At 38.3% G+C, this 23,571-nt stretch overlaps 1 protein-coding gene across 5 annotated transcripts in view; it reads left to right on the forward strand.

Moving 5' to 3' along the window:
* The window catches only part of LOC126922462 (POU domain, class 6, transcription factor 1), a 210,940-nt gene that overhangs the window by 170,729 nt on the left and 16,640 nt on the right, over positions 1–23,571 (forward strand). For all 5 annotated transcript variants that reach the window (XM_050735013.1, XM_050735015.1, XM_050735014.1 and 2 more), the window contains 6 exons: positions 14,609–14,786; positions 15,324–15,482; positions 15,978–16,169; positions 19,844–20,017; positions 20,553–20,806; positions 21,817–22,030. In XM_050735013.1, coding sequence (XP_050590970.1) covers positions 14,609–14,786; positions 15,324–15,482; positions 15,978–16,169; positions 19,844–20,017; positions 20,553–20,806; positions 21,817–22,030 — 1,171 coding nt within the window. The remainder of the gene's footprint in view (positions 1–14,608; positions 14,787–15,323; positions 15,483–15,977; positions 16,170–19,843; positions 20,018–20,552; positions 20,807–21,816; positions 22,031–23,571) is intronic.

A 23,571-nucleotide genomic window follows, 5' to 3' on the forward strand; every position in this document is an offset into this window, starting at 1 on the left:
GAAACTATTTGCATAGTATTGTATTTATTATAGCATTTATTCATATCATTTAGTAGTATAGCTACAAAAATTTCATGGTATGAACGTGAAATGTGAAACTTGATAAGAAAATGATTCTTTAGACAGTAACGTGCAAATACTTTCTGCAGTCACTATATGTCAAAAATTTCAAGAACTGGATAGATTAAAACATCAAATCCACTTCAAAATAGGACCGTAAAGTCTTCGATTACATTTATGAATTAAAAATGTAATAATTTTAGAAAATATCGCATACAGACTGCGATAGTGGTTTTTCCGTTTAATTTGACAACGTAACGTTACATGATTGAATAATTTTTCATACCCGTTTCGTCTCCCGAATCATTTAAAATAATCGCATCCACTTTGCTGTAAACGGTGAAAACCGCGTTATTTAAAAGTTTCCTCTGGCTATGAGCAGCAAGTTCCGCCGAAACTTCGTTTTGATTCTGCCCAATCAGACGAGCAAACAGCGCTTCGCCGGAATTTATGCAGGGCGTAATTACACGCAGCCAAGAGAAGGAAAGATACAGTTCGGTGCATTATCGCGAGGTCTCGGGGATTTCTTACAATTTCTCGAACGCGGCGTGTCCGAATAGTCGTTAGAACGCATTTCCTCGGAAACGATATCTGGATATAATGAAGGATCCATTTACAAGTAAGATTCGCCCCGGCGACTTCATTACCCCACGATTTCACCACGAACACCCCGCGGCATTCGTAATGAGCGATGGTCATTCATTTTAATATCCATTAAATGCAAATACCACCGGGCACAAACGTTTACTCCTATTTCGAATTATTTCGCTGACTCGCCGTAATTAAGCTTTTCGAAGGGACTCGGGGAAACATTACCTACGGAGGAGTCGTTACCGGTAACGATGCCCCTCTACTTCTCGTCTTTCTCTTTCTTTCGTTCTACGTATCGTTTCCTATACAAAAAGTACCCGAACGCTCGGCACAGAATCCTTTTATGAATATATTACGTGTATTACAAGAAAAGTTTTGAAATTTCTTTAGTATTGTAATAAAGCACATGATTATATTCGTAAAATTTGTAACCAATCTAGATACATAGAGTACATAGAGGATACAAGACATTTATTGCAAATGTATACTTGATGAATAACTAATATACAGCATAAACATACAATTAATGCCAGTTGGTTTCGCTAAATTTGTGGCTTATTAATGTAGTGAATAATTGATTGTTCAAATACTTTGACGATCCTTGCAAAATGTATATATCCAATAAATATTGTATGTAACTTCTATATGTATTTTGAAATCCGTTCCATTAGAGTTATGTTAGTCCTGTCTCGATATAGTGAAATTTCAAAATAGTTTGTATAATATATATGCATATATAAAAAGTTGCTAGGAATGTTCTGATTCTTTCGTAACCCACTGTACAATGTATGTATAATGACACGGAAGTATTCAAACAGTTCACGAAACGAAGAATTACAAATATGTGAAAATTGAATTGTTTACGATTTCAAAAGTAATTTTCAAACAACACTTTTGTACATAAATTTTCTTTATCGCTTGGTTTAGAATCATACTATAAATGTGGCACAATTTTTCAACACCCTATATATTACCACCTAGTAACATCATTCACCGTGACGATTTTCATGCGCGATAACTGGAAATTAAAGTTTAATACACAGAACGGTGGAGGAGGATGAACTTGAAAAAAAAAAAAGAAGAAAAGAAGCGATCGTCTTATCGTCTTGCCTCGGTTTAAAATATTCATAAATTCCCGCGTTAATGACGCCGGTTTTATAATCATTTTAATAGAATCGTATTACTCGTGCCTAAGGTTGACATAAAGTTCGCCTCGCGATTTCCATACTGCTTCCTAGGGAAACGGTATTGTCCCCGCTGGATTTTACGAATTGTAATTAAAGTAAGGTTGTAATTGCCGCAGAGAAAGGAAAGAGAATGTCTGTTTACGAATGTGGCGTTCGATTTTGCGAAATTGCAAAATATATCGTCGCGAGCAATCTCGAGCTCTGAATTTGATGATCATAAAATTCTAGTGATCTATTTTATTATTAGAAAACATAAATTTAAATGTAAAAATTGTATTTAAATGATAGCCTGCATCTACTGGAGGAATGACACGCGTAGACAGAATTTTTCCAGAAATTGGTTTGGAATAAAAAGTTGGCAACCATATGGCAATTTCTTCTCTTTTACGGTTTAAATAATAGATGTGTCATTTTTCGAGCGAATAAAAGAATCAAAGAAACCAATTTCTAAATTCACTACGCTATCTCTATATGATCAAACTTCCTTTTATTCAGAACGTTTTAAGAATACCGATCGTCATGAGATTAGTTATAACATACGTTTTAATACACTTTTTATAACACTTTGTGAACATATCATCTATTTTGTCCTAACTGATCGGAACCCTTTTCAACTGTCATATCAAAAATGGCATCAAAATCAGGAAACTGACAAAAATTATTTATTATTGTCTTCTTGTATAGTTTTCATACTTTAAGACGAAGAAAGATTTTAGAACTTTTATCTTTACTTCGCCACATCGTAAAATCGTAAAATAGTATACCTTCTTTTCGTACATATATGTTTATATGTATAATGCTATGCACGCACTGCATGTTCTTTTAAAATATTTTACGCCATTCTTAAAACTTTACACTGCATATTATTAGTATTTCAATGACATATACATTCACCCTACCAATTCACAATTCAAAACATAATAAAATATACAATGATCAAGTTAATTAGTACATAAATACGTAGGATATTAAATAATACGATATATTCTATAGCCATTGTAAAAATCTGAAAACAATAAGAAAAGAGTACTGAAATCAAAAATATTAAAAAAGTGCCAAAGATAAAATGATCGAGAATTTAATAAAATTTATTGAAAGGGTACCCCGGGAAGTTGGAGATAAAAAGTAATTAAAGCGTTGAAAGAGGTGATAGATAACCAGTCAAAAAGTGCAGGCTGGAATTTCAAATTTCCAAGTTGGAGGTACACGGTAGATTGACACATTGAAACGTGACGAGGGTGGCACAGTTGCCTAAGCCTGATGCACCGAATGGGCTGTATTAGAATGCAGTGGCGTGTGGTAAGGGTAGATTTTTCGGGGATCGCGTGTGTTACAAGAGTAAGACGCGAGCCGCGGATGCTCGAGACACAAGCCACCGTCGGTCGTTATACACTCAACATTCTGCAATCTACCCTTTCTATCGGCCCTAATTTATGTTGAGTAAGGTAGCAGCAGTAACCCACCCTCGACTTGCTTCGCCTAGGAAGCCTCGGTAATGTTTCAAGTGGCTTGTCTGTTGTTAATTTAACCCGGTGGAGGCCTTGATGGGGGTCTGTCTACCCGCTGCCATGCTCTGCTCGTTGCGATAAATCGGTCATTATCCCGATACCTGGTTGTACCTCGACCAAAAGAGAGAAGACTGCCCCTCTTAACCTTCGTCTTATTTTTCTTTTCCTTTCCTTTTTCTTTTACTTTTTGATTTGTAGTTGATACAGAGTATAAAGGGGGTGGAACTTTGAGTTTTCGCAGCAGAGTGTTCGTTTTCTCGGGGTTACGCGATTACCATAACCGGATCGGACGTTGCTGATAAGCGACAATTCTGGCCAGATAGCGGTGCAGATTAGGGGGAATTCTCGAGTGAAAATTACGGATTCTCGGTGGTCTCGTGGTATCCAGTTTTCGGGACGTTTCGCGTTGATAATGTTCCACTATCTTCGAATAAATTTCGTTACTATCTGTATCTTTTTTCAATATTCCGATACTTGTACTATTGTTGTCTCCAATGCCTTTCCTATTCTTTCTTTTTATCTAATTGTGTGATATTATAGCAAGATACTCTGTATTCCTTAATCATATTTGTTTTGGCTTTTAAGAGATAGTAATTTGTTACGTATATTTTCTGGTAATCTTCTGACATAGAAGAAGCGAGACTATTCAGCAGCAAATCTGAACTTGTTTGAAGTGAATGTAATCCTAATACAATTCACGTCTCTCTTAAGTTATGCATGAAGTTCTCTACTATCTTCCAAGATATTTTGGAGACATTATTATTTCATAAATGAAAAGAATCCGTAATTACAATTTTGTATGAAAAAGAAGATTTAGAAAGTTGTATTTAACAATTTCAAACTATAATTTATTTATTTCAAAAGCAAATGACAAGATATTCAAACAAATTCGTTCTAACTAATCAGTACAAATTACCAAACTTATGTTTACGTCTTGACCGTATAGTTTCTCAATATGTACAACGTTAACATAATTGCATAGCTGTAGTACCTGTAATATAGCGAATTCCTTAAAGTTAAAGACTTCTCAAAAAATCTATAAAAAATTTCTTACCTCTTCTAATCGAAAGTAGTGACACGATGATTTCACCCTTTGATCTAGACCATCGACATCGTAATTCTCAGCGGAGCAAATCGCGCGTTACACTAGTGAACACAACGGTCGTAAACATATACGGAGGAGGGCGAACCCTTTTCCGCGTATCCTGTGCACCCTTTCGCGCCGGGCCAGGCCGACTCGGCTGGAACATTAATATCGCGAAATGAAGCTCATTTGCATATAAATAAGGCGGTGGTGGGGCATGGTGGCGCGGCGAGGGAGAGAAACCAGGATGAACCACCCTTTCCCTCCTTTTACCCCTCTCTTCCCTCCTTCTCGTAGCCTCCTCTGTCTCTGTCGATCTCACTTTCTCTTACGAGAAACCCCACCCTGGACTAATTACACTTACAGACAAAGCAGCCTTGTGCCGAGGGTTCGGTCGATTCTCCCTCTTTCTTTCTCTCGTTTGTCCATCTTCCTCCAGCTCTCTCCGTCTCTGCTTAGCCCCTTTTCATTCCTGTCCTTCTCACACGTGCTCCCTCTTCTCCCTCTTTCTCTCTGTCCTCCTCATCCCAACTGCCCGATAACAACGATTCGCAATGACCACGTGATAATTGCAACCCCCGTGGAGCACGTCCCCGTTAGGATACCCCGGTCGTCGAGGAAATTCATCGTTTCCTCGCACCGCTTCGCTCTGGATGGCCACGGATAATCCTTAATCCCGATCAATGGAGTACTTGTGACGTGGTACGCGGTGAGTTAAAAGTGTCTTGGTGGGTCTGTTACGTCGTGATACGGACTTTGTTAATGGGCTTTTCTTCTCGTTTCTTTTCCTTTTCCTCTTTTTTTTTTTTTTTTTTTGTTCTTCCACCACTCTTCCTTTCTCTTTGCCCCTTAGTGGTAAGGTTTCTAATGAGGCGCGCGGTTTATTTGCTTATTCCTGTGTTCCGCATTCGTTGTATCTTCGCCATTGAATGTCTGTACGTTCAGAGGGATCGGCATGGATAGATAGGTTACAAAATTTGTTTTTGTAAACTATGTTGCTTATGTAGTAGCTTACAAAATAATTTTTGTCTTTTCTCTTGTATATTTATTGATCCTCAAAAGAATCCATCTAGATTTCTTTAAAATTAATATTTTAATTTTATACACTTATTTTATAATTGTTACAATCCCACTGATCATCGTCTCGATTTCTTCAGAATCATCTGATACCAAGATCAAGATTCTGCTTTGCTAATATACATGTTATTTCAATACCTCGCTTAAAGATATTACAATCCTGCAACAACCATTCTTAATTATTCCTACCTCCGACATTCGTCACAACGTTAAATAACAAGAATCCTTTCAGTAACCTCAAGTCGAGCAAACTGGAGGCTCGTGCACGATATCCGAGCGGAAAGCAGTAATCCCCGCGTGTAACGAGCAGGGTTAGCTCGCGAAAGCCTTTTAGAGCAAAAAAAAAAAAAGGAAACATCGCAGCAAACGACGAAGAAAAAGAGCCGCGAAACGAGAAAGAGAGGTAGACAAAAGGGAGAATCGATCGTAACGAAAGATTGGCGAGAATATAAGCGTACGTGGGAAAGCCGGTGCCGCGGGGGCCGTTGTATAGAGAAAGAAACATAAAAACGCGTATTACCGATTCCGGAATACGGCCATTAGTCTGAAGTCAGCGCGGCTATCGTTTATTAAGCGCAAACAGATATTAATGTATTTTTACACGCCGTGCCGCCGTTTTCGTTGCGCCGACGCCACGAACCGCCGCCGCCGCCGCCGCCACCGCGGACGCCGACGCCACCGACGCCGCCAGGCACCGCTGGCGCGGTCCGCGGGGTCGAAGCCAAATCCAATTACTTTTATTCGGGCGAAATGAGTGCAGCTAAGTCATTAATACTAATCAATGGCGCTGGGACCTGATCTCCCGTTCTCTTTCTCTCCCACGCACACGCTCCCACCCTTTCCATACGATCTTTCTCTCGTACTCTTTCTCTATCACGTCCCCCTATGTCTCTGTATATGCGTTACCGGTCGCTCGCGCGTTCCACACGAATTACCCATAACTCAAATGCCTCGAAATGACTTTATTGCAAAAAACTTGCGCTTTTGCGCGGCCGCGAGCCGCTTCTCTCGTCGTATCCGCATTGTTAAAGGCTCCCGTGCCGATAAGTAATGTTTATTGTTGCATTTCCAACGACCGTGTATCCCAATCCTGTGCCACCCTCTTTTTTCCACCCCACCACTGAACCAGCTCGCAACGCCGCCCTTTTTCTGCTCGCGTTTTTTTTTTGCACCACGTTACTCTGTATATATGTGTGACTGTTCGATACATATATGCATGTATGGATAGACACACGCGTGTCCACGTACACCCCCGTCTACCCTCTGATCCGATCTGGGTGGTGGTCCCTCTCTTCCCGTCTCTACACTTCTCTCTCTGTCTGTCGAGCGGAGAACGTTGCAGCACGGTTTTTCGCATTAGCGAGATGGCCCGTGAGGGCCGGCTAACGATTTTTTACTGCTCGAACCGACCAACGAACGATCCTTCCCGCGAAATTTAAAGCGTTATTATTTCGTTCGGTCGGGCATTGTCGCTGATGGTCGCTGTTCCGATTGCTCTGGACGCCGGTGCGCGCGTCACAGGAATGAGAGAGGGAGAGTCGAGGGTGGCTCGTGTAAATCGGGCTGCTTTCCAGCCGTTTCGAAGGTGTGAAAGGTCGCGGATTAGTTTCTTTGTATCGGGGAATGGGACTTTTTTGTCGAACCGTCCCGAGAATTTATGTCTCGCCGTGGATCCCCGGCCATGCCGACGAGAATGTTTCCTCTCCCCCCTAGGTTCGATTTATTGGAGTTGCAATAACTCGAAAATTTCAGTTTATTTTACCGGCGGGGCCTCCAACTTCCGTGTTCCTACCCTAGCTGCATGGGGGACGCGTTGCTCTCCAGAAATTTGTATTTGTAACCCTTGTGTGTTTTAGCATTGTTCCAAGCTTGTTACTGACGTTTTTAAATCTCCCGGAAATTAGAGTTTTCTATTTAAAATTTTTGTGGAAAATCAGTTCGTGAGATTTTACAATTTGTAGGATTTTTGGTCCTTTGTGGAAACTTTGAAATCCGGAACTTTGTGGAAAATTTGAGTTCTTTGAAGCAAATTTTTGTAGTCAACTTATCAATGAAGTTTGTAGCAAAATTGGTAGGTTTTCTAAAGTATTTGAAGGTTTTTTGAACACCCTATCAGTGAAGTTTTACTATATTGTAAAAAAGTTGGCTAGCTTTCCGAAGCAAATTTTTGTTGTTAACTTACTCACCACCGAAGTTTCGGAACTTTGTAAAAACTTGGAAACTTGTGCGAAATAAATTTCTCTGAACCAAATTTCCGTAATATATAACATTACAATATTCAAAACTTCGTAAAAAGTTGATCAATTTTCTGAAGCAAGTTTTCGTGCAAGCAGAACACGCACCCGATACAAATTAATATCCAATTTTCTCTCTATACCGCTACTACTCTTAAAAATTAATAATTATTTTATATTGCCTTGGAAATTCTCTTCGTATTTTAATTTTACATTTCTCTTTAACGAAATCTGATAATGGTAGATACACAAAACCCGGCGGGAAGTGAATGGCCAGGTCTATAATGATAATTGAAGTTGATGCAATTGTGGGTATTTGGTAAATCCATTTTCGGAATGCGAAGAACTTTTTTATCCTGATAATATTTATATATTTAGGACACTCGAAATTCGAGGAGTTTACTCAGAGGTAATTAGAACGGAGAGGACAAACTTGTTAACGGAATTGAGAGACAGTTACTAAAATACGGGAATGAATGGACAACAATTAGAAACAGTAACGAAGTCAATGAGAGGCAGTTACGAATTATGCACACGAGAAATCGGCTGCTGCTTCACGAATTTTTCCAAATGATTTGTTTGTTGTTCCAGTGGAGAGTCGAGTGCGTGTTACATTAATTTCCGGCAGCGCGGTTAAAATATTTGTTAAATAATTGGCACAGTAAAATATATCTATTCTTCGCGAAGAAAAACATAACAATCTTTTAAATGCATTCTTCCGATCACATTCAACCAATATTTTATTTTCCTAACGCTAAAAAATACTTCAAGTTTGAACAAAATAGAAGAGAATTCTTGTTGGTATGCATGATCTTTCGTTTCAATTTCATGTTAGGCATCTTCTTACGACATTATAAATCTTACGTACTTACTAAAATAATGAGCAAGATTGAAATATAAATATTCTTGTATCTCCTTAAACTTGCACTTGATAAAATTAAACAATCATTAGTAGGAATACCATTTAACTTGACTATCAGTTTTATTGAAAAACGTATGCATAATTTAAAGTTTATAATATGCATAAAAAGTTGAGTCTTATTAAAAATAAATACTATTCCAGGATTCTTAAATGTATTCAGAAGTAAATCTGGTTTTTATGTATTAGCATCGAATTATAGATATTTCTTAATAGGTCGTGAATAATTAAGAAGCGTGTTTAACACGGGGTTGAGATAATCTAACTTATCAGTTAAGGTTTGAACAAACCGCAGTGTCGTAGATACATTGGTTAAAATTCATTTCATGCATACTAAAATTTTTCCTTTCGTTGTATAAATTTACATTTAAATGCAAAGCGACCGCGTACCTATGTTTACATGAATTTTCTTCTTACTTCAAGTACCTGTGCATACTCTCGATCCGCATCCCCTATAATCAGCATGCTTATTACCCCAAAAAGATGACACGTGATTTAAAAAGGTATGTACATAGATCACTCTTTCGCTATAAAAAATACTTATATCTCTACAATACGATCGATATTTATCTCCAACCTTGAGGGAAAAATGAAATATAATAACATGTTGATCAAAGCATGCAAATGGGATTTATATTTCTCATAGTAAAACCGTTGAAGAAATTATAAAGGCACGAATACAGGAAGAAAAGCAACGTTTGTGTGCTTCTGTCGAGCAAGGGCGGTCGAACGGCTGATTAATTTATGCGAAATGTCTAAACCCCGTAAACATACGTTTCTACGGCTTACTATATATCGGAGTGCACTTTTACAAGCAAAATGGCCGGGCCTGTACATTCAACTAATCCCCTTCGCCTCGTCCATTTAATATGGGGGTGGCCATAGCCGTTTACGAATTTGCGTACAAAAAAAATTGAACTACCGCCGTTGCTCCTGCGCCTCCTATTTTCGTTCGTTACCTATCGACCGGGCTTTATCTATTTTTTATGCAATGAAATGCCCCGATACCAATGGCGATGCGGCCGCGAGCGCCGCTCTCCATTGTACGACTTTGACGAAAATTCGAAATTACAGCGCCACGGAAAAGGGATATTCACCCCTTTTATATAGAAAAATGGCAGTGAGAGCATTCGAATCGTTTGATAACTTCCACCATTCGCGGGATTCCGGATCGTTATATATTTCTTTTTTTCACCTAATCCTGTCACTTGTACCAGTGAAAATCTTCATTCCCCGATTTCGCGTTTAAAACTTTGATCGTCTAAAGACCTGTTTCATCATTCAGGTAACTGGCCACACGAACTGAAGACAAACGAATTTTAAACCTCTAAAAAGATCCGTGTATTTAAATCCCCTGACTTAAAATTCCCTCGCAAAATAATTTTATCACTGGTTGAAAATCGCCGTAAACGTCGTCTGTCTGATATCTAGTCATGTTTATCTGGTTGACCGTGAGTCCGAGAGAGACGCTTCGGTCGAATTTATTCATGGATCGTGTCACCCCGGGGAGAGAGTCCTTTTTCGCGAATTAGCCGGGTGTCGAAGCTCTAACACGCTTAATCTGTATCCAACTATGGCGATACACGTTCCGGCATATTTCCATGCCATTATGCAAAGAGGCCGCGCGCCGGGTAACATTACTTCGTACAACCACCAACCATCGACACACGATGAAAGAGAGAAGAAACGAGGGTGGAAAGCATCGAGGCTCGTGCGTACTCCATCGATTTATTATAATTTAGATTGTCTTTCTAAGAAGCCGACTGTACGTGCGATGTACATATATATACACAGGACGCGCCTTAATGCGCTGCCGTTCGTTAATTATTCCTCCGGCATCCCGTAAATATGCATGAATTATATATCGCACGGCACGAACGAGCCGGGGATACGGGGACGAATGATTAATACACGCCAGTTTCTCTCTTTTCTTTATCTTTTTGATCCCTTTACCCCGTTCAACCCTCGTTCGATTCATATTTCTCCAGAGAGAATAGGCAAATATTGCTGAGTGATAGATTTGAAGGTTCTATCGAAATTGATATTCTTTAGAGCTAAATTGGACGTTGAACCCTCAGCCACGAGTGATTTTCATATTTTTCTGTTCAGAGTTGACAAAATTTATATCTTGTCTTGGTTAATCATAAGGAGAGTCTTAATGCAATAATATATAAAAAAAAAAGAAAAAGGTACATGACACGATAATAGCGATGGCCGGCCGGAATTAACAGAATAAATAGATATACTTATTGATGGAATAAATAAATGGATTAAATTTCTGTAGATAGAGTTTCCCACAACTCCACACTTTTTCTGTAATGAATAATTGTAATGTAGCTGTCTCACAAAGCAAAATAAGGAGAAGTCTATCCTGAACGCGAAACGCGTCAAAGACACGTATAAAGAACACGAAAATAAAGTTACCAGTCGTTAGTGCAAAGTGTCGCCTGTAATATATCGTATCGGTAATATGTTAGGATGAAAACAGAGGCGAATGCACAGGTAATGCAAAATCCGGTAGGGAATAATTGCAACAAATTCCAATCTTCACCCTTCGTGCATTGAAACGTGGGTATTCGCGAGATTGTACATTCGCCGGTGGTATTTTAAGAAAATTGACAATCCGTACCGAGCCTTTGTGCAGCTTTGTAATCGTACAGGGGCAGCGGTATAAAAAATATTCACCGGCTTGATTGCCAATATATCGTTGTACGGCGCTGATTGAACCAACCCCCAGTGGTGGTAGTGCCTATATCGCGTCTCGTCGGCTTGTTAATTTGGAATATCGTCAGGTGCACAATAGAAAAATTTCGCAACGCGAATTATTTATGTTTATATAATATCTCGTCGATTTGTAATACACGTACACGTGTACTCACACAGAGAATGAGAAAACGGTAGTATGTGTCGCAATGTGCAATTTTTCTACGTTGGTCGTTTTCTGTTTCCTACATTCTCTCTCTCTCTCTCTCTCTCTTTCTCTCACTCACTCACTCACTCACTCACTCACTCATTTACTCACTCACTCATTCATTCACTCGCTCACTCACTTTCTCTCTCTGTTGGACACGCGCGCGAAAATCGTATTATCGCGGGAGAATTTCGTTAACGAGCTTCATTTCGCGAAAGAATCGTCGCGCTCACAAAGAATCGTTGGTGGATACATCGCGGGAAATATTATAAACTCGCGAGTTCGATTCGAGAAATCGGCAAACCTTTGTCGCGTTTCGCACGTTCAACACACGGGACACAAAGTGTATATCGGACGAACGGTCGACTTCGTCTCGCTGATTTTTCTCTTCGTCGATGATTCGTCGCCCGCGTACGGGTTTCATTGTTCCCTTTTTTTTCACCGTCAGCCCTGCCTCCAACCCCCTTATACCCTATCGAACGGCGTGTGTGTCTACCACCATTATTTCGTAGCGAAGCATTTTAACGTCGGCCAGTTGGACCGTGAATGATTATTAATCAATTTTCAGCGTTAAACGTGCCGCCGCAATAAAAAGCGTGGTACGTTAACGAACCACGCGCGTATAATTGAGCATTTTGGTGAGAATGATTGCGAGCCCGTGCTAAAACCTTTGCGTACCCGTTCGATTGATTTCGGCTAGCAAGGAGAGAAAAAAAAATCAGACACGGTGCAAAGGGATGATGAAAAGGTAAAATGAACGACTTGCCCGTCCTCGATTTTTTAACTTTTAGTTTTTTAATGGCTGGGAAGCCACGTCACCACACGACGGTGATGTATGCAATCGATTACAATGTCGGATTAATGTTTGGCAATAAGTTTCTTTGGGGCTGGAAATTTAATTGAACAGTAAGAGAATTTCTAAATCTTTTTTTTTTATTTATTATAAATATATATTATATACAGTTTATTATATATATCATGTTTAAATGTAATTACAGTACAAGATAATTTTTCTAGAGTCTCTAATGAAAAAATCTTTAAAATTTCTTAAATGTATGAATTTTATTTTTATTTTTCTAGAGGTAAATTATATCATGTGTATCTTTTTAACCCTACTGTGATCTAATTTTTATGTCCGAATCACACTCATATCTCAACAAACAAAAAGCCTTAATGTTTTGAAAATATCTTTTTTATATTTTCCATAAATTCACGAAATACTTTAACGATAGAGAAACATGGGATTTGTTTTTGCACTATGTTATTCCGCAATTGCCAATACACAATATTTTTCTCTAAAACTAATTAAACACAAAAATGTCAATCACTGTTCAATCGAAAACTTCAATTTCAATAATTAAAATTAAGTGCATTTACTTTTTCTATATTGACGGTAAACGATAAAAAATTGACGTGAAAGGAAAAAATAAAAGTATACATCATATTCTTGCATTCGAAAGTTGCTCCTAGTATGTCAAGCTGCTTACGCAACAGGAATTAATTATATCAGCAGAATGCGGGGGGATCGATAATTTAAAAAGTTGGACGTATTCCTGGATACTCGGCGAGCGTCATCGAAAGTTGGGACGTTTATCGAATCCCCTTGGGGTAGGTTGGGTCCGGCGATCGCGTCCACGTTGTCCTTAAGCAGGTAGAAAGTTGAAAGTTTGTCGGGGCTTACCTGACCTTCGTAAAATAATCAGACACAGTATCAAGCGAACTCTCTTCAAATAACGTTGCTACTTCAACCCCTCTCCAAGTTTTATCGGCACGATAATTGTGCTACTAGTTTACGTTCAATCTCCTTACTACGTACTACTAGAAATTATAATCATAAAGCTGCTAGCGAGCTATTGAATCGGATGCCATTGAAACACTTCTCATTCTACTTCTAACTCTTTAACATTAGGACTTGCAGAATAATTAATATGACGAAATCATAGTTTTGATAACAATTTTATATATTTGTTACGATGCATTTTTTTATATTTGAATGACGTTGATAAAGTAAATAGATGAAAGCTTATTTTTTTCCTGTCACTATGTATTTCATCATATACCTCTCATGTTAGTTTCTTTGATACGAATTTTACAGTTTAATCACCAATATTTTTATATTTCGTTATTACATTGATGATCGTGATTCAAATCATTTTTGTCGATCCATTCATATCCTGTTAATTCTAACGTTAACAGTTTACCCTGTCTCACAGTATCATTGAGACAGAGCATATGAATTTTTGTCATTGAACTACGATCATCTGACGAAGAAGGTGTCGTTTCACTTGCATTATGTATATTTTCGTGCGAGTCCTGTTTGTTACAAGGTTCGATAATTTTAACGCTAGTGTTTCTTCGAAGATCTCTACATTTCGATCACCAGGGTATATTGATTTATAGTTTGGAATAAAGATTTGAAAATATGTAAAAGAATATTTTACGATTCGATTAAGCGGGCGCATGAAGAAGTCAGAGTACGATATTAACAATATCAATTCCCTTAACGAGGGCCATTAATATTTTGGCAACATTGACAACAAAAAATTACCTGGGAAGCTTGAAAGGCGCGCAGGAAAATTTGCGATGACACATATAGTCGAAAGCACTTTGTTTCCACCGGTGGTGGTCGAATATTTTATAATTGTTATCAATACGGTACAAATGCGAAGGGGTTTCAAACGCGGCGTAATAAACGAAATAAAGTATCGCTATTTTCGCCGCTGACAGAGCGCGCTGCTCCGCAGTTGGACTTTTCGGCTGTGTTTCCACCGGTACCTCTTCAATCGTAATTAATATTTTTTCCCGGCGGCTACTTTTTTCTGGCTTTCGATAAATTTGACAAAAAAAAAAAAAAAAAAAAAAAAAAGGAAAAATTGGAAACAAAGCCTCATTTTATGATACAGCGTCCTATTTCTTTCATTTTATTTCTATGTCCGTTCCCAACCATCGAAGTGTAGAGTTTAATAGAGTACGATTAACATAAGCTGTAATTATGTAAATCTTCGTAACTTACCATTTGAACGCACGTTTGTTACAGGACAGTGACAGGAGTAGCGTTGGCAGCCCTGAACCGGTGGCGGCCGCGACCGGCTCGCTCCATGAGCATCAGATGATGATGGATGAGATGAAGAACTCGCGGAAGAATAGTCCGTCACCTGAAAATCTGCATCAGGCGAAACGTGCGGCCGTGGCGCAAGCGCATCTTAATGGGACGAGTAAGTCGGGATCTGATTTATTAATTGGATAAAATAATCGTGTCTTTCTATCGTACTTAACGCTGAAATTATCAAATCTATCTAAATAATGGATATCAGATTTCTTATTTTTATTTTACACAGAACACAAAATAAGTAATTCATCGAAACTAACTGCATTATTTACAGTTATACCAGATTTTGACTGATATGGTTTATAAATGGAAGTAACGATAGATAGCCAGATTGGGTGAACAAAACAGACTGCGGTTAGTTGAGTGCATGCGTACTCAACGAACATTCAAACTCCAGATTCTCGAAAACGTAGAGTCATATAGAAACATTTTATTCTATATGTTTGACTTATTTTTATATGAGGAAGCCCCTCCTTCCCCATTGTACCACGATTTTGCAAATATCCCGCATATATAGATTTACGAAAATACTCGAACATTTGTAGACACCTTTTATAAATATATTATATTTATATTATACGAGACATTTTCAATTAAATAGAATGAATTTACTATATTCATTATGTTTTTATTGTCCCATCAGTGGCAGGCATGGTGACCCTACAGAATCTTCAGAATCTAGCGAATCTACAAAACCTACCGCAAGTCGCGTCGCTAGCTGCGGGTCTCCAGGGAATGACAGCGGGATTGACTAACAATCAGCTCATCAACACGCCCCTGAATCTCACTGTCAGCTCCTCCGGTAGGGATAGAAACAGACATTGCATGGTTTGACAAACTGACATACAGAAAAACTTGACACTCTTTTACAATGCTTCAATTATTCAAATAACTTCCTCACAAATTGTTTTAGCACATTGTAAGTTCCCTCGCCATACTCTCCATATAAGTAACATCCCCCCTCACTAAAGAGATCGTTCTTTATTTTTCTAATACTTATATCATTCATCAGTTGTAGACTTTTTGTCGTGAAGTTTATATTTATTTAACCACGCTGTTCTCCTCGACTATATTTATATTATTTTCATTATTAAAATGTAGGTAATTTTTTAAATATTTACCTTTTGTTGTACTTGAAGAGAATGGATTTTAATTTCTCTGAAAATGGATTTTAATTTCTCAAAACACACCATCCAGTAGTGAAACAATTTATTATTCTTAACAATATGTTATAAGAGGTAGGCTAGCTAATTAAATCGTCAGATTTTCCTTTCACCCAATGAATTTTCATGTTCAGGTGGCACAGTACCAACAGCCTCGAACACGACAGCTGCCCCTCATCTTCTGCCGCCGAGTTCGACGCCAATGGCGACATTACCTCAGCTATTATCTCAGCCGCAACCGGTCGCGATGCCTCAATTCATCCTAACGTCCGGTCAATTGGTTCAAGGCATTCAAGGGGCTCAGCTTCTTATCCCTACGTCGCAAGGTAAGCCTTCCGTTTCTTATGTGTTTGCACCCTTTCAGCTCTCGAAACGAGCATTCAACGACACCCATTAGAGGCTCATTCCTGAAGTTCGAAGTAAACCTCGTCCACGTTCAACGTGTCACGCAAATCGATTGTTCGTCAAACCCTTTAGGATTATGATTTACAGGGAATTTATTATATAGGAAATAAATGCGTAGAATGAATCGTGTTAGCTTGGAATAATAATTAGATTCAGTATTTGACTAGAGGTATATTTCACTTTATTGTCGAATATTTTGAAATTTGGAATATTTTTTGGATAAACTTTTATCGTAAATGTGTAGAATACTTCGGGATTTGGAATAAACATTAGAATATTAGACGAAGAAATTGATAGAGAAAGAGTTATTGAATCTGAAGAGATCTGAATTAGAAGTTTAATACAAGTAGCAACTGATGGTTAATGATCTATTTTATGTATCATATTTAATCGTCAAAAGCCATCTGCGAGATATTTTGCATTTTATATGTGTTAGTCAATGGTTATTAAAACTCAATAACAAGTATACAGAATTGAAAATATCTCAACAATTTTTGATTGACTTCTAAGGAATTTTAATTCCACAGTATTTATTTCAAACACTTTTCTCATGTAATACATAATATCTTCCCGCAGTATACCAAATATAACATTATTCTAATATTCTTCACACGTCACAGTGTATTCCTTTTTCCAAACTTGTAAAGCGTTAGACCCTTTCAACAAGTCCAGCTGTCGGGGTCCCGAAAACATTCGAGGCGGCTAATCGCAGCCTCACCTGTGAAATTTAATTAAACGGCACCCAGGAGGCAGAGCAAGAGAGGAGACTGTCTGACAAAGGAACCGCGAGGAAAGAGGAGATGCCCTGTATCCCGTAGCTATCAGTAAACCAACAAGAAATCTCCAACAATAACCCTCGCACTAAGTACCTTCGAATTTCAGGGCATAAATCAGTCCGAGTGGTCTCATCGTGAAATCTGCACGATGTGCCGGCGCATAATGTTGTGCAATCAAGATGTGCCGATGTATATATATGTGTGTATATATATTATATATATGTGTGTACACATATTATATATATGTGTGTACGTATATATACATATAATATATAATATCATATCGACTATCTCTGACCAAGGCTCGGACTAAGGCTCGCCCCGTCGTCCATACTTAGTGGTCCTCGACTGGCCTGGCGAGCAGAGGGCAAACTCTGCAACTAATTTCAATGTATAATTAACGTCTCACTACCCCTTTCTAGACCCACGAATAACCACCCCTCGCCTTACTTGTGTCCGTTCCTTCCTACCCTAACCCTAATACCACTCTCTCTCTCTCTCTCCCTCTCTTGGCTGGACATCACAGCTCCGCGGATTCAGCCGCTATTATATCGATTGCGGTTCGCGCTAACTTCGTTTCTACCAAGTTGAGTTTCTATTCTGGCAATTGAGAGAGAGAGAGAGAAAGAGGACTGGGACCATAGGAGGAACGAAGAGGGACAGGTGGATGCAAGGGTTAGTACGAGAGGGAAGGAAATGAGACACTAGCACAAGGGAGGGTAAAGAGGGGCAACGAAAACTTTGCGAGTCTGCCTAAGTGGATTGAAGTTCGTGGATATGGACCAGTCCGTGGTAGGATGACGAGTTACGTGGTGGCAAATAATGTTTGCACTGCTTTTCGGTACAATCGATGTTAACTGGCTTGCGCTCGATTGATTCGCAATTGACAATTTGGTAGAAAGAAGTATCTTGGGTTTATAACATACGCTATAATATTGCGCTTCAATCTGAGAATCAGGGATTAGCAGCTCTGTTAATTTTCATCTGTTAATTTTAATATTCATGGGAAATTAATTCTACCAATGTTAATAATAATATTCTTCAGTTTAATGCAGTTTTATATCAAAGGATCTTCAGAAATACCAATATATAGCGACGAGGAAAATAGAGAACGATTAAATATGTATTACATTGTTTAGTGACTCAGTTGACACATTAAACTTTTGTGTCAATTGTCTTTAAAGTATATTAGACGGAATCCTAAAAGAGAATCTAGAAGGAATAATTTTATAATCGGAACGCGATTGAAAGCAATAGTGATCGAACGTTCTATAATCGCCTAGCAGTAGGTCATAAGGATACAGATCATTGGCAACGCAAATAACATTGGATACTTTAGAATACTCTTTTAAGAATAAGCTCGCGAGGGGTTGTCAGATGTGTCGGCTATTTTCGTCGAGAAACTGAAGAATCTTGAAAAAGACTCGGGTCAAGAGTGTAAGTCTTGATCTGATTATAAATCATGATTCGATCTAATCTTAACGTACTTACATTACAATATCTATGTTCGAATGTCAAACTATTCCTAAATCTGATTTGCTGTAATCACCGCATGTTATATTTTCCTTTTTCAAACGATGAAATATATTCCCCTTAATCAGATTCAAACAGTCTACGAAGGATCTTAGTATATGTACATTATATTATCTATGGTGAAAAATCGTAGTCGTATTTTGTGATTACAATAAACTACCCTTAAATTCAGTTTATTTCAATTGACAAATTTTCTTGTTATCAGAATATTCAATTTATCTTTGTCTCAATAGAGCAACCGACTGAGAATTTTAATATATGTATATCATAATGCGATATATGATTTTAATAAACCACATGTTGAAATGGTTTATTGTTTCCATCAAACCATCAATTCTTTTTTAAAATATGAATTATGTTTGCCTTAATCTGATTCATATAGTCCATTAAAAATCCTAATGTACGTTACATTATTTACAATGTCGTAGTCGTATTGTATGTTTGTAACAAACTACTCCTGATTCTAGCTTTTATTTCAACCACCATATCTCTCTTCTTTTTAAACTATAAGTTCCATATTTCCTTTAATCTCGTCTTAGTCTACCAGAAAGCTTGATAACAGCAACAGTTTATACGAAATTCAAATGAGATCTTTCCCCATATTCGCGAAAGTCCATTTTTATCGTATGTAAAAGGCAAAAGAAACAGAAATAACAGACAACCGAGCACCATAGTGGCGACACTCGGAAATAAAAGAACGTTCTTCGGAATATTATCGTGGAGCATCGCGGAACGGAACTAAACGTTAATCGGATTGTCAGTTGACCTTACCTCAGAACGCGAAACTTTTATGGCTGTTCGGAATACGGGATTTGCTTAGCTTAGCTATAGGTACCAACACGGGTACGTACTCATGATCAGTAATCATATTAAGCGCGTGTACAGAGTAATCAGATTAGCGGAGCTGGAGGTAATCCCGAAACTATTCTAAGTATGATTAGGCGTCCTTCTCGCAGCCTAGTCCAGTGCCAGTACCTGTACCCACTATTAAGATGACGATAATAGTTTGCCAACTACGCCGGTCTGCGAGGTTACCTGCCCTATGGGTTGCCTAATAATCCCTCTATGAGACTCTGATAACTTTACTACCCTTCCTGGATCAACGACGCGTGGACTACGTTCATAATGGAAATGAAGTATCTATTGATTCGAGACACGTTCATACGAGGATAGGCCACAGATAGAATTATCAAGCTAGCTTCTCTTAACCCGTTGTGGTGTCGTTGTTAACCTCGTGATGGAACCTATGGGATTAATCTTTCTTTCTCTATTTATTATTCTTGCAGGAATCGCTACACAAACTATCCTCACTATACCTGTCAGTCACGTCACGAATAATCAGATGGTGAACTTGGCGCTCAGCAACGGCCAGGTCGTGTCTACTACCCTAGCGAATCTTCAATCCATCGCTCAGCCACAAAATATGCTGAACACGCCGACCAGCAACGGTGAATTTACAGGTAAAGCCAGTTTGCAAAATTTTCATTTCGTAAAAAATACGAATTGGTTTATCTATTGACCTAATTGTCTTTTAATTGGAAACTTTTATAGTCACGGTATGTTAAAAGTTGATAAGGATAAAACAGTTTAAATTAGTAGATTTTGATTTTTCGAATTTAGATTTACTTCTTTGAACATCTTATGAAAGAAATGTTCTGGTGTTCCACAACAAACTACGCTACGTATTGGTATTCTCCAATAATGCACCATTGTAAATTTATAAAATTTTTGTGAGTAAATTTAGTACAGAAATAAGTGCAAAAGAATGCAGTGATCAAAATAACGACGCTTTTTGTGAAAAATTTTGATTCCTTTATATTTTAACTGTTCTAACAGTTCTAATATTAAAAGGTCAAAAATAATCTTTTCGGTCACTGTATGAAATAAATTCCTCAAAAATGATATGAAAGTAATTATAGAACAATTCATGAATAAAACGAGACGACTGAAAATTAAATACGATTGGATCGTGGTTTTTTTTTCTCCGCGTGACAGTTCCAACAAGTCCCAGCTTAGCATCAGGATTAGGGTTAAGTCCCGCTGCCTTGCCTCACCTTCTAAGCAACAGTTCGGCCAGCCAGCAACTTCTGAGCGCGATGCAGCCTCAGCAACTACTTCAGGCCGCGCAGGCGGCACAGGCACAGGCTGCACAGGCGGTCCAGGTCGCCCAGGCTTCTCAACAACCGCTTCTAACAACATCTCCTCAACACCACGGTCATCGACACAGCTCCCACATAAATCATTATACGGTGCGTCTACATATATCGTCGTTTGCTGAATAATTTATGCCTTTTCCACGCGCGTTACAATCATTCTCACGGGAATACTTCGAAAAATGATCAATTCCCGCGGCTTTATGAAATAAAGCAATTTCGTCATTTTCCACTGTAATTGGATTATTGCCTGGCCATCGACAACGAAATCCTATTAATAGATCCCGTTTGATTATTTAATCATCGAGGTATACATATTTACTGAAACGTTTCCACCGAAGAAACTTCGTGTTCGATATAGCTGATTAAGAATTCAGCGAAACGTGTCTGACAGATTTTATTTTATTCTCAAGACTCGGCGAAAAATCTTGCCTCATAGTTTAACATAACAGAGCCGTGTCGCTTTTAAATAACTTTTTTCAAATTAATCATCTTGACTGATTATTCGCGAGATTTAGAAACTATTTCACGTTGTATAAGCTTAACATTGTAATAGACGTATTGTGCACGGCCTTCCTGATCAATTCGAGCAACATCTTGCTTGTTTGCTACAATTATCATCTACGAAAGGACCGGCGGAGCGAAACAGGAATACTTTTTCCGCTGCAGGAATTTTGATTTATCCCGGTTTCGTCGATAACTAATGTCATTCCTAGTCTTCTAACGAACGATCCCGCTACCGGAAAGCTAAGGATAGACAAACGAGTCAATTCGCGGATCGATATACGAGCGAAACTGTGGGTGGAGGTGGAAAGGGCTTAAAAAACGTCGCGGGGTCAACGGAACAGGGCAGAATAGTTCCTCGATAGCGAACGATCTTGTTAAGAAAGTATTTCAGTATTTCAGGCGGCGTTTCTTCCACTAATTAGTCTCTAAAGTGTCTTGAATTCAAGAGATAGAGTGAGATAGAATACGATAAAAGAAGAATGGGACGAGGTCTCAATTTTAAGTGCATAATTGGCGTGAAAGAGAATCATGAAGCATTGTCGTTGATACTGATTGAGCTACTAATCCGTTACTACTAATTCTCTTGTGTCCCCTCACAGCCGACGGAGAAGCATCATAGAGAGAGACCCGAGCAATCGTCGCCTTTGAACGAGTCTGTGGTATCCGCAGCCTCGGCTCTGAACAGACTGGCGGCTAGCAATGGGGAAATTACGATCACGACCACGCACGGACCCAGCGGTGCCGGGGTGAAGCCCTCGCCGAGCAGCATGCACAACGCCAAAAAAGAAGAGGAGGATCTCAATGATTCACCTAGTAAGATCGAAGTTCTCATTTCGTTTTCTTTACTTAATGCTATATGTTCAGTTTCTGAAATTTCCTGATAAGAGTTAGGGAACAAAGGAATGTCTTCAGGTGTTCAGATTGAAATTATTGGGATAGGTAGTAGGATAGTAAGAGTCTTTAGGTGGTTTAGATAGGTTATGCAATATAGGAAATTGGAGAAATTGTTTACAGAATTTACGTGACTACCGTTAATTGGTAGATTGTGCATGTTTATGCATTTATGGGAAGCTTAAGGGTACAAAATTTTATAAAATGTACATAATATGTAAAATACATAAAGTTAAATACAAATTGTAATATATTCATAGTAGATGGAATCAATCTTCATATATTCATTCCACTTTTTTAGTTCACACACAAAATTATGAAATTGTATACACATCCACGGTCAACTATATTTATGGGTGGAAAGAGATCATTTTTAGGGGCTGAAACAATTTTCTGCTAACAATTTCTCCTTTTAGATATGTTCATAAGAATATGAATTTTCTCAGACTTCCGTAATGTGTTAATTATCTCATGAATCATATTTAGACAAGAGAAAAACAGAGGAACTTAGACAAGAAAAGAATATTCTCATTTTATGTGTGGGAAAATAGAGGTTACTAATTGTAAGATGAGAAGATGTAAAATAGTTTGATAATGTAATATTAGGAACAGAAAGGTGAAGCATTTTTTCAAAAATTTTATCTGGTCAACCATATTTGGGTATATGCATTTCAACAAGGATATCATTGAATGATTCACCAACTAAACTTATCTTTATTTTCTCTGATAAACATACGGTATTCGATAATCAGATAAACGATAAGTATCTAAACGAATATCGATCGCATAAAAATGAATCGACGAATCATTTTTTGGCAAACCATTCAAGAATAAAAGCATAAAATTGATCATCAGTCCGATGCAAGAACGTTTCAATCCGGCACAATCCGATGTATTACGATGCGTTATGATCTGATAATTAAGTCGATCGATGGAAGAATCATTTATTTATCAAGAAATAAAAATGTTTTTTAATTCAACGATTCTTCCTGTCTGGTTGCCTCGAATTACGTTTCTTTCCTCCGACGATACAGCATTTAATGCACGGTCAAAGCCGATAAATAATAATGTCGGCGGCTCAAGCCGTGCCGCAAAGCTCTTAATAATCCTAATAGGATATCGTACAATGCACGGCTCATTACGGTGTATTAGATCGTTGCCTCGCTGCCTTCTGGGAAGCCATAAAGATTCTGACTACGGTGCACGTAACCTTAACAGCCGGCAGACAATAATTTTAATAATTCACAATCATTGCTTAGGTTGGCACTTCGTCATTCCGCGGGCAACGATCAGAATAATCGTTGGACGTATCGAGCCTAACGATTCTCAATTGCCGGTGCCACGTTACTTAATAAATCTGCGTCTTTGTTAACCTATCTCCGATAACCGATCCTTGAACAACGGTTCGTAAATTTAAAAGAAGGTTAGATGCTTTGCTTATTTCAAACACGACGAATAGAGAT

Source organism: Bombus affinis, chromosome 12 (assembly GCF_024516045.1).
Source record: "Bombus affinis isolate iyBomAffi1 chromosome 12, iyBomAffi1.2, whole genome shotgun sequence".
Taxonomy (NCBI): Eukaryota; Metazoa; Arthropoda; class Insecta; order Hymenoptera; family Apidae; genus Bombus; species Bombus affinis.